We start from the raw sequence: 12,354 nt of genomic DNA on the forward strand, positions 1-12,354 counted from the left end.
AACTATATAGAAATCATAACAGATTGAAGATCAATAAATTCAGAAGAAAAGACAGGCATTAAAGAAAAATTTGAGAGGGGCAGACAGGGGTAGAAAAAAATACGAACGGAAGTACATTAAATGCCATTACCTAGCTAAGTAAAAAAAAAAAAATTTTGACCCAGATTCAGGCTGCCTCTTCTAACGTGATTACGAAACCTCTATTCTAATGTATACACTAGAATACAAGTAAATATTTTGTAGGGGATAAAAGAAATTTGTCGAGGAGCAAATAGTGTAGCTATACATTCAAGCTTAGAGAAAAATTGGGTCACCTTGTAAAAAGTCATCAATAAAGGGTGTAGTCCTTTGGAAACGTCACATAAGAACTAATAAAAGGTCATAGGGAAACGTCATAATATAACTTGATACCAATTATAATGGATTCTAAGATAAACTAGAAAAAAAATTAATAGGGCCAAAAACAGGGGAAGAAAATACGAAGGAATTATATTAAGGGAAGTAAAGTAGTAAAAAGAAATTAACCTGTTTCGATGTGTAAGTTTGGATCCGACTCAATTGGGTAAGCAACAAGATAAGGCAAAAATTATTATAACAGTAAAATTAGCGAAATAAAATTTTTGCAGAAAATTATTAAAGTTTTTTTTAATGATTTTTTAATTTGTTTATAATAAACACAATGAAAATAATTAGAAACATGAGAGATATACATGTTTATAAATCTTAACAATACTAATTTATTTTCCAAAAAACAATTAAATCCTATTTCGTATTATTTAAAATTGTTTACAAATTTACATATTTATTTTAAAGGAAAAGCTAAACCCATATGGGAAACTAGAAGGAGACAAAAATAAAAAATAAAGGGGAAAAATAAATAAATAACTATAAATAATAAAGGGAGGGAAAAATCCAAAATGGTGACGAAAAGAATAAAAGTTATGCAAGAAGGGGTAAAACAAAAATTATTAAAAGATGGAGGGCGTAAAATGTAAAAAGTTTATTTTGAAAGGGAAAAACAAAAACCATGTGAGAAACTAGAAATAAATAAAATAAAAAATAAGTCATAAAAAGGGAGGGAAAAATTTCAAAATGGAGGTGGAAGAATAATAAGTTATCCAAGGGGTAAGAAACAAATTATTAAAAGATGGACGATAAATTATAGAAAAGTATTAAAGGATAAGGGGGATAAAAAATATTTAATAGTCAATAAGAAAATAACCTAAGTAAAAGGAGATTTATAAAAATTCAAGATTTTATGAAGGTTGACCAGAGAATTAAATTTATGTTTGGGTTTATTGCCTAAGGAAAGACTAGAAATTAGTCAGGTGCATGGTAAACTGATCCTAAATTTGTGTTTTATATTGTTGCTATGATTATATGTTAAGATTGAAGGTTTCAAAGTGTTTAAGTATTAGGGGATGTAGACAAAACTTGTCTCAAAACAATTATAAATAATATAATTCCTAGTATAAAAGTTAAAATCTACTAACGTGTTTTATATTATTGCTATGATTATATGTTAAGGTTAAAGTTTCAAATCGTTTAAGTATAAGGGGATGTAGAGTTTAAAACTACTAACATGTTTTATGTTATTGCTATGATTATTGTTAAGGTTAAAGTTTTAAATTGTTTAAGTATAAGGGGAATGTAGACAAAACTTGTCTCAATGCTATGTAAATAATGTAATTTCTAGTATAAAGTTTAATCTACTGACACAAAAGCTAATTATTGTATTAATCTTAAGTGAATTTAATTCCTTCCCATCATAAATATAAGAAATATATACATGAGAGATAAAAATAATATATATAAATGGATAAAGCATAGGTATATATATGTAAGAGGTATATACAGGAAAAAATATACATGAAAATAAAGCATAAATCTGAAAATAAATAAAGTATATACAAGAAATAAGTAAATAAGCATAAATATGAAAATAAATAAAGTATATATAAGAAATAAGTAAATAAACATAAATATGAAAAATGAATAAAGTATATTGAAGAAATAAGTAATTATAAGAAATAAGTAAATACTAATCTGAGACATCAAGAAAAAAAGTTTGATAACCTGACTCTTGTTCCATCATATTCAAAAGAGTTGGACTGAACATTACATTGTCTCCTGTTAATATCCCCTTTCATAATCATTTGGTATTTAATATCAATCCATCAATCCTAAAAAACAGAAAATTCGGGAGGGCCTCCTTTGATCGTATTATTTTGATCGTAAAATGGTACCTTTGTCCATTTCAGGTCAAAATGGACGATTTTTTAATTCATATGAATTTATATGCACGTAATTTTTCTAATTCTTAATATCAGATTAATGTAGTTATGTATACCTATTAATAAACATATATCAATGTATTATTTATTAGATAATGAAGAGCTACTGATTTTGAATGCCTTTAATTGATGGAAATAGAAGCAACTATAAATATGATTACAAACAACGTATACCTATTAATAAACTGATAAAAATGATTAAAATTTATTATTTATTAGATAATGAAGAAAGAAGAGCTACTGATTTTGAACTCCTTTAAATAATGGAAATATTTTTCTAATTCTTTATATCAGATTAGTGTAATAATGTATACCTATTAATAAACATATATCAATGTATTATTTATTAGATAATGAAGAGCTACTGATTTTGAATGCCTTTAATTGATGGAAATAGAAGCAACTATAAATATGATTACAATGTATACCTATTAATAAACTGATAAAAATGATTAAAATTTATTATTTATTAGATAATGAAGAAAGAAGAGCTACTGATTTTGAACTCCTTAAATAATGGAAATAGAAGCAACTGATAAATATTATTAAAATTTATTATTTATTAGATAATGAAGAAAGAAGAGCTACTGATTTTGAACTCCTTTAAATAATGGAAATAGAAGCAACTGATAAATATGATTACAATTTATTATTTATTAGATAATTATAACTTATAAATAAAATTAATTGATAATTTGATCAGAATATTATATTTTATTATACATCTATATTATAATTATACATAAGTTTTATATAACAAGATGCTTTATCCAAATAAATATTTATTTATAATTTTTAAATTATATTGAGTAATTAGATTTTGAATATTCTTTTCTTTTGTTATATATTATCCATCATGATACAAGCACAAATTCCCTTTTGAAGTAGGAATATATTGTATATCTAAAAATTACAGTGTCAAAATATAAATTACTTATAATCAGATTATGTAAAATGTAATAATATAATTTATTTACTTAAATTTTCATTGTTGGAATTATGTAAGTCTAATAAAATTCCTGCATTGTTAATGTCTTCCAGGTCTAATTATATTAAAATATAATTTTAAAAAAATATTTGTAATCTACTTGTAAAAGTAGTTTGATTATTAGTGTGGTTAAATGCAAAACTTTGTATTTGGGCCACATTTGTTAATATATCTAAAAAAATGTTTATTAATTTATACAATTATTTTTGTTACTTGAAATTGGAGGGTAAAAGTTATCTCTAGTAATTGGTTGTAATATTTGGGGCTGTATATGTTGTGGTTGTATTTGTTGAATTGTATTAGCTTGTTTATTCAAAAATAATTATTTTATTTGTTACTTATTGATTACTAGATGAGCTACTGGGTTGGTTAATATTCTGATCTATATTACACTGAGAATCTTTATCTAAATTAATGTATGTAATCTAGATAAGTTTAGTATTAAATATACCTTCAGCTGTTAGATGATTTTGTGTCACTCTAAAAAAATATTTTTTTAAAAATCAAATTAAATATATCATACTTTGTAATGATTCATTTCTTCTTTTAAAAAATAGTCTTAAATTATCAGCTACAGTATTAAGCATAATGTTTAAAAATGATTTTAATTTACCGCGATTAAATAGACCAATCAGAGAAAAATGGACAAAATTTACGATCAAATGACTTTACGATCAAAGTTAGGCAAATCGAAAATTCTATCTATACATTAAGTAATACTATGGAGGAAATCTAGCCACACTCCGATAAATATTACGTTAAAAAAACGTCGGATACAGTTCCTAGCCCATATAATAAGAAATTCAGATCACAACCTTGTACATGATGCTATCGTTTGGTTATATACACATAAAGGGAAACAGTATACTAAATATAAATCGTTATGGTATTACAAAGCTATAAAAGACGTGATGGAGCTGAATGTAAACATGAAACAATTTATAAAGCTTAATAATTGCAAAAGGTCTATCAGAAAACTCTTTAGCATCAAAGATAGATATTTTAGATGAAAATTAAATTTGTTCCTAGAGATCTCTAGTTCAAATACCTTTTTCTTACTTTTCTTCCTCGATTTCTCTTGTGGATTTATTCCTCTTGAAAGTATATTTCTTTTTTACCTCTAAAATAAATAAACTTACAATAAAGCTTTTCAAGTTAAATTTTCCACCTCCCACCTTTAAAGTAATTAACTTTAAAAGCAGTTCTTGGGTGTAGGCTATTTTTTGGTCCCTCTCTTTTCCTCTAAGCCTATAGACGTTTTAATAACATTTCTTCAGAATTGTTGTGCGTACAAGTACGTGCGGCTTGCCCACAAACGTGTGGAGGGCTCCTCATATTTTTTTCCCCCCTTAAATTAATAAATTCCAATTAGATGGAAATGAGGAAAACCTAGCGTTGCTCTGTTGTATATTCAACGTTAGAGGGCGAATGCGCTATATATCACGTATCACGTAATACTATTTTCCAGACACATCCATTTGTAAAGATCATATCATTCCCATATATATTATTATTTGCTCTTCTCTAGTAATGTTTACGACTATCAAATTGCCCGATTTGAAAAAACTTCGACATCCCAGTCTTAAAATTATCCTATTTTAAAAATTATTTTCAATTGATGCTTATTTAATATATTTTTATTTAATAGGAATTAAGATATAATTTAGAACTAAAAGATTTTTCTACTTTAAAACAGGTTGTGAGTAATTATGAGAAAAATAATCATCAGCTCATTATTCTTCTCAAAAAGGATTAATTTCAGATAAAAATTCATTAGTTTTACAAGAATGGGATTAGAATATAATGAAAAATATTAAAATGCCCATAAAATACAAACGAGGATCAATACACAAAAGGCCTAAAAAATGCAAAAAAAGAGTATTATTTAAAAATATTTCACAGTTAGCAATTTTTGAAAATGATATTATAATATACATGTATTTTAAAAAAAGATTTTTCCCAAGCTAATCAAAATATGGAAACAATTAACCTACCACATTCCAATACAGAAAACACTCAACTATATGGTATCACTAAAAATTAAATGTTTATTGTTTATTAAAATACATTAGCAGTCAAATTATCTTCATCTCAAATTATTTCAAAAAATATGTTAGGCACTCAAGTTAAGATACCAGAGAGTAAACATTTTACTCAACAAAAAAATAACAACAAACTTATATTCCCAATATCATATTCAAAATTTATTAGGCCCTCAATCAAAAACTATTTCAGCTAGTATATTTTGTGTTTTAATTTTTATTAAATATAAAATAAAAATAGCATTCGAATTCTCTTCATCTCAAAATATTTTAAAAAATATATTAGGCACTCAAATTAAGCTACCAAATAGTAAACATTTTTCCTTTATTTTATATAACAAAAATTATAGCAACCAAAACTTTAGACTACACTGGATATTCTCTTCAAAATCTTTCAAATTTTTTTAAGGAAACCATAAATAAAACAAATAATTATATATTTAGAATGTTTATATTAAATTTAAAAATACATAGGAACCAAATACAATCTAATAGAGCTTCCAGAAAACAATACAATCAAGATTTCAAAAACCTAATAAAAAGCAATTTATAATTTATATTGTATTCTAATATATCAAATTTTATTTCTGTATATATATTTACAATTATAATATATTATTGTATTTTATAATACATCATTTTAATTATATATATATATATATAGAATTATAATATATTATTGTATTCTTACAAATTTTATTTCTATATATATATTTTCAATATATTTCTAAAATATTGAATAAAAAATATAAAATAAATTCTTGTGTTATAAATAACAAACATTCAATATTTTCGACAAAAAAAACAATAAAAATAATTCTTTATGTTAAATTATATTGTTTAAGATATATTCATAGGAGGATTCATAGAATAGTTTTTTGCAATGCCTGATCACCATTAAAAATATTATAAGAATTACACAATATAATAAATATTAAAATAAAGTAAATTTTTAGGTTTGAATGATTTAAACAAAGTATAAAACAGATTGTGAAAATCCTATAAATAGAAATATTAGGAGTAACATAATTAGCAAAGTTATAATATTAAGAATTATTTGAAACAATTTATTGAAGAGATCAAAATTTGAAGCCTTTCCTAAATTTTCAATGACATAAGAATAAGCTGTAGACATTGATGTTCATGTTTTTCACAAGTCCCTTGCAATTTATTTTAGTATCTTTCAGCCAATTTATTTTTATGTTATGTAAAAAAATAATAGCATATTTGGGATTTGATTAAGAATTCTGTCACCATGTCTTAATAAGCTAACAAAAATATTTTACTTTTATATATAAAATATCAAACTGAATAAATATTATTTAGTAAATTTTGATATTACATTCACCTTACGATTAAAATAAAAAATTGTATTTATAAATCTTAGAACATTAAGCTTAGGCCATGCATCTATATAAATATGAAAAGCATAACAAGTCTGGTGTACCAGGATATATAAGTTGTTTTACTTTATTAACATTATATGACAAAATTGCATGAAGGTTAATTTATATAATGAAATATTACATTTTTAATAGTATCAAAAGATTATAATAAAAACCTAATTCATGATTAAATAAGACATTCAATTAATCCCATTAATTGACCCTATTGTTTGGGAATATTGTTAAATTCCTTAACATCTATAAAAAATTTTAACAATTGGAATATAAATTTTTAAATATAATAATTTGAAAAGGTATTCTTCTCATAATTACTCACAAACTGTTTTAAAGTAGAAAAAAATATAATAATTTGATAAGGTATTCTTCTCATAATTACTCACAAACTGTTTTAAAGTAGAAAAATCTTTTAGTTCTAAATTATATCTTAATTTCTATTAAATAAAAATATATTAAATAAGTATCAATTTTAAAATTACTATTTTTTGTTCCATTAGACAAAAAAAATACGTAAAAAAATTTATTAAAATACGTAAAAAAAATTTATTAAAAAAAATAATAAACAACTTTTTTTTAATATTTGTTAGTTAAAGAAAAAAAAACAAGCGTGTTGAATAAAAAAATAATATAACTTTATATGACACCATTTATTGCTGTTAAATAAAGGCTATTGTTACTTGCAACTATTGTTGCATTTAAATAATTATAAAAAAAGTAAAATTTTTATTTTTTAAAGAACGCATGTTGTTTTTTTTTACCATTAACAATATTTATTTATTTCAAAATAATTTTTTTTTTATTTATAAATAAATATATTTTTTTTCATAAATAAAAATTATTTTATTAAAAATGGAAATTGTGAAATAGATACTATTGCAGGTAAAAAATATATTTTTTTAAGCCAAATATTTATTTATGGTATTAAATTATAAAAAAAGTAAAATTTTCATTTTTTAAAATAATTTTTTTTTATTTCGAATAATAGATAACAGCAGAAGAATTCCATGAAAATGACAAAAAAACAACTCAAAACTTATCTTAATTCTTTTTATACTATAGGCATTACAATAAACTGGATAAATTGAGACTCTTCATAAGCAAATATTTTTATTAAGCTATAAATATGTTTCTTTCCTAATTAATTAAAATTTTCATGTTTAATCTAATTTTCACAATATATATTTAGTCTACACTAAAAATAGATAATAGCAGAAGAATTCCATGAAAATGACCAAATAAACAACTCAAAACTTAGATAAATAGATTATATCTTAATTCTTTTTATACTATAGGCATTACAATAAACTGGATAAATTGAGACTCTTCATAAGAATATTTTTATTAAACTATAAATTATAAATATATTTTTTTTCTAATTAATTAAATTTTTCATGTTTAATCTAATTTTCACAATATATATATATTTAGTCTACACTAAAAATAGATAACAGCAGAATAATTCCATGAAAATGACCAAAAAAACAAAATAGATTATATCTTAATTCTTTTTATACTATAGGCATTACAATAAACTGGATAAATTGAGACTCTTCATAAGAATATTTTTATTAAACTATAAATTATAAATATATTTTTTTTCTAATTAATTAAATTTTTCATGTTTAATCTAATTTTCACAATATATATATATTTAGTCTACACTAAAAATAGATAACAGCAGAATAATTCCATGAAAATGACCAAAAAAACAAAATAGATTATATCTTAATTCTTTTTATACTATAGGCATTACAATAAACTGGATAAATTGAGACTCTTCATAAGAATATTTTTATTAAGCTATAAATTATAAATATGTTTTTTTCCTAATTAATTAAATTTTTCATGTTTAATCTAATTTTCACAATATATATTTAGTCTACACTAAAAATAGATAATAGCAGAAGAATTCCACGAAAATGACCAAAAAAACAACTCAAAACTTAGATAAATAGATTATATCTTAAGTCTTTTTTAAGCATTACAATAAACTGGATAAATTGAGACTCTTTTTAAGCAAATATTTATTTCTTTTTCATAACATTTGTATTTTAAATATGATTACACTATTTAAATATATTATTATAATAAAAATAGATACAATTATAATAATTTTGAATGCAATTTGTGAAATGACAAGGTTTTAGGTAATTGTAATTGATCCTGTATGGGTAGTTCTATATTCTCTTTGGATAATTGTAGATTTTCTTTGGGTAGTTCTAGATTCTCTTTGGATAAGATTTTCTTGATTCGTGATATCCTGCATTATAGAAAGATCGATTTCATTATCAGCTTTTTTTTTGTTAAAAATAGTGTACTGCATTTTTTTCTATTTATTTTTTCAGGCATTTTTAAATTTTTAACAAATTCAAAGGAATTAGAAGATGATAAAACCTTTTAATTTGGATGGTCTGACCTTGCCCTCATAACATTGGTAATAAAGTCGTTCGTACATTATTGTAGACTTAAGTATTGGGTCCTTCAATTTTTTAGAACGGTGTATTGAATAATTTGTCGCATTAGAAATTTCGTATTTATTTAGCCATTCTTTTAAAATGAAGAATGACGAATATCTAACATTTACTACAAAAGGTATGTAATAATAATAAATAATATTTTTTACCTGCAAGAGTTGTATCTATCTCATAATTTCCAGTAGGAGTTGATTCGATTATAGGAGGGACTAATATCATAAATAAATATTTGGCTTAAAAAAATATATTTTTTACCTGCAATAGTATCTATTTCACAATTTCCATTTTTAATAAAATAATTTTTATTTATGAAAAAAAATATATTTATTTATAAATAAAAAAAAATTATTTTGAAATAAATAAATATTGTTAATGGTAAAAAAAAACAACATGTGTTCTTTTTTTATAATTTTTTAAATGCAACAATAGTTGCAAGTAACAATCGTTCACTTTATATGGTTAATGAGTGAATGTATGGAAATATTCTAAATACCAACCTAATTTGCTAAATACCGACCAAAATTTATTAAAATGTAATAAAACTCTTATTATTTAATATATTAATACGGAATTACGTGGTCGAGTCCGGCCTCCTATATATTATCCCCCCAAGGATGGAACCACCAAGTTAGAATAAGAAAAAAAACATGACCATTTCCGGGATTCGAACCCTGGACCATGGGATAAGTAAGCCAAGCTCTTGCCTATTAGGCCATAGAGGCTTTCCAAAAATCAAGATTTTTCAAAAATATATTATAAATACGTTTAATTTTTTATAACCAATGCGTATAAAGTCGCAATTATCACAACCAATCATAAAAAAGTCGCAATTATTCTCAGTCGCAAATTTTTATATGAAAGTAGTGTTGTTAAACGGATCGTTTTGAGCCGATTTTTTAAAACGGCTAACTCTATATATTAGCCAGAAAAATTATGCCTAAGCCTCGAGATTTATATATGTCTAGACCTTTGTTGCTTCTATGAGCAAAATCTTCATGTTTGCATAATAATTTTCTAGATGGAATAATGAGTTAGCCGTTTTTAAAAATCGGCTCTAAACGAGCCGTTTAACAACACTATATGAAAGGTTTTTATATGAAAGTTAGGGAAACGACAGGCCATGACTAAAATACACGCCCCCTATCAAAGAAGCTTAATTTAAATTATATTAATACAGAATCGTATATAGCTTCATAAGATGAGTTAGAAAATGTTTTTTTTATTTTTAAAAATCTCAATAAGTTATAAATAATTTATAAACTTAGTATAAACATTTTTTGATTCCTTTTAATAAGTTATATATTATTCTGCGATCATTTTTTTAATATATTAAGCTTCTTTGATAGGGAGCGCATAATTTAGTCATGTAAAAAAATATTTTTAAAAAATTTTACTATGTTGCCATTTTTTTTAAATAAAAAAAACATTTTCTAACTCATCTTATGAAGCTTAATACGATTCTGTAATAATATAATTTAAATTAAGTTTCTTTGATAGAGGGCGCGTAGTTTTCGGGGGCGCGTATTTTAGTCATGCCCCTTTAAACATAATAAAGACAATTGGTAAAAAATTTATACTTTCAAGAGGAAAGGATTGATTATCTCTTATGAGAGGAATGAATTGAATTTGCCCCTAAATTATTATATTTAATTACTGTATCACATTAAATTTATGTACCTTGATTTAATTTGCAAGTTATATCATGTTTCATATTAATGATAAATTTATAATCGGCCATCAATTTTCCTCGGCCTCCACACATTTTGCTACAGGTAAAATAAGTTGCATTCTTACCTTTCTTATGGTAGATATATTCATAACCTTTATAGATTATGAAATTATTTCCTTTTTGAGTTTTCTAATTAATATTTTATTTACAAATAAAAGTTTATATGAAGTTATTATATTTTAATATCTAATTCTCTACGTCTAATAATTTTTAAATTTTCAGAGACTTTTGGGATTTTCATTGTAAAACCAATTATATACTTTTCTCATAGAAAATCTGGGAACATTAAAAATGTTCCCAGATTTTCGCTGTTTCGGTCTTCGTTATATCGTGCCCAGGCCATTGAACCCCACTACAATATTTAATATCGGCATAGCCTTACCTGATAGAATTCAATACGAGAACTATAAAATATTTAATATATAGAAATAAAATCTTTTTAAATTTATTAATATATCTATAAAATAATAGAATAAATATAATCGATTGTTAATATTTAATATTTTATTCATCTAGAGATTAAAAATTTATTTTAATAGAACTGTCAGATCTAACCTGATCCAAATAGGGAAGGTCTGGTAATGGAACCTGAATTTGGTATGCCCTACTTTATATAATCTGGCTTTGGACCTTATTTCGGTTTTATTATTAGCTATACTCATAAATTTAATTATAAGCTTTAATCAATCACTGGAAAGGAAGGGGGGTGGGTTGCTCATGGACTAGAGCTCCCCAAAGAATTTGAAGGGACCATTTAAATTCTTATATAATATTTAGAAATTTACTTAAAAAAGGTAATTTTATATATAACACATTTCCTCCCTAGAGGTCGTAAAGGTTAGTTATTCCACTGATTTCAATTCTTAGTCTTTTAGTGGCCCTTATCCAGGTTTACCTTGATAGACCATTTTCCCTTTTCATCCCTTTTCTCCATTTTTCTTGGTCATGGGTTTCACCTCAGGTCAAATCTAGCATTTTCATGTTATTGACCACTTTCATCCAGCTGTCTTTGGTCACCACTTCCAACCAAAGACATCAATTTAATCAATCGTCCTCTGCTTTTTGTTCAACATATCTAGATTCCGCCCATTTCTTCTCACTCACCTATTGCTTCTATTCCAATCCTTTCTCAGTTATTTGCTCTCTATCAGATATACCCCACATATCCATCTAACCATCCTCGTCTATGTTCTTTCAAACTTGGCTTGATGAGTTGCCTTAATTGCCTGTGTTTCACTGCCATATTTCATAACTTCTCGCATAGCTTGCATAAAATTTTCCCTTCAAAGCTAGAAAAACATATTTTCAATTAAAAAGTCATCTCAGAATTTCTTCCAAGCATACCTTATCCTTGCTACGACTATCAAACTAACGCCTCCGCGCTACGTGTATCGTCAAGTTAGATGAACCCTTACTTTTTTTAA

General features: G+C 24.3%; 1 protein-coding gene across 1 annotated transcript; it reads left to right on the forward strand.

Moving 5' to 3' along the window:
• Positions 1 to 4,394: 4,394 nt before the first annotated feature.
• On the forward strand, positions 4,395 to 5,877 carry LOC135924295 (uncharacterized). The gene is made up of 6 exons (XM_065459350.1): positions 4,395 to 5,160; positions 5,235 to 5,309; positions 5,400 to 5,423; positions 5,494 to 5,520; positions 5,566 to 5,634; positions 5,675 to 5,877. Exons 1-6 carry the CDS (start codon positions 5,148 to 5,150, stop codon positions 5,875 to 5,877), a joined length of 411 nt encoding a protein of 136 aa, XP_065315422.1. The 5' UTR covers positions 4,395 to 5,147.
• Positions 5,878 to 12,354: the final 6,477 nt, after the last annotated feature.

The sequence above is a fragment of the Gordionus sp. m RMFG-2023 genome, chromosome 2 (assembly GCF_954871325.1).
Source record: "Gordionus sp. m RMFG-2023 chromosome 2, tfGorSpeb1-WG-v2, whole genome shotgun sequence".
Classification (NCBI taxonomy): Eukaryota; Metazoa; Nematomorpha; class Gordioida; order Chordodea; family Parachordodidae; genus Gordionus; species Gordionus sp. m RMFG-2023.

Excerpts from the sequence above, each read along its gene's own strand:
- LOC135924295 (XM_065459350.1), top strand. Across the intron at positions 5,310-5,399 it reads AGAAAACACTCAACTATATG|GCACTCAAGTTAAGATACCA; the intron begins GTATCACTAAAA and ends AAAATATGTTAG. Across the intron at positions 5,521-5,565 it reads ATCAAAAACTATTTCAGCTA|CATTCGAATTCTCTTCATCT; the intron begins GTATATTTTGTG and ends AAATAAAAATAG.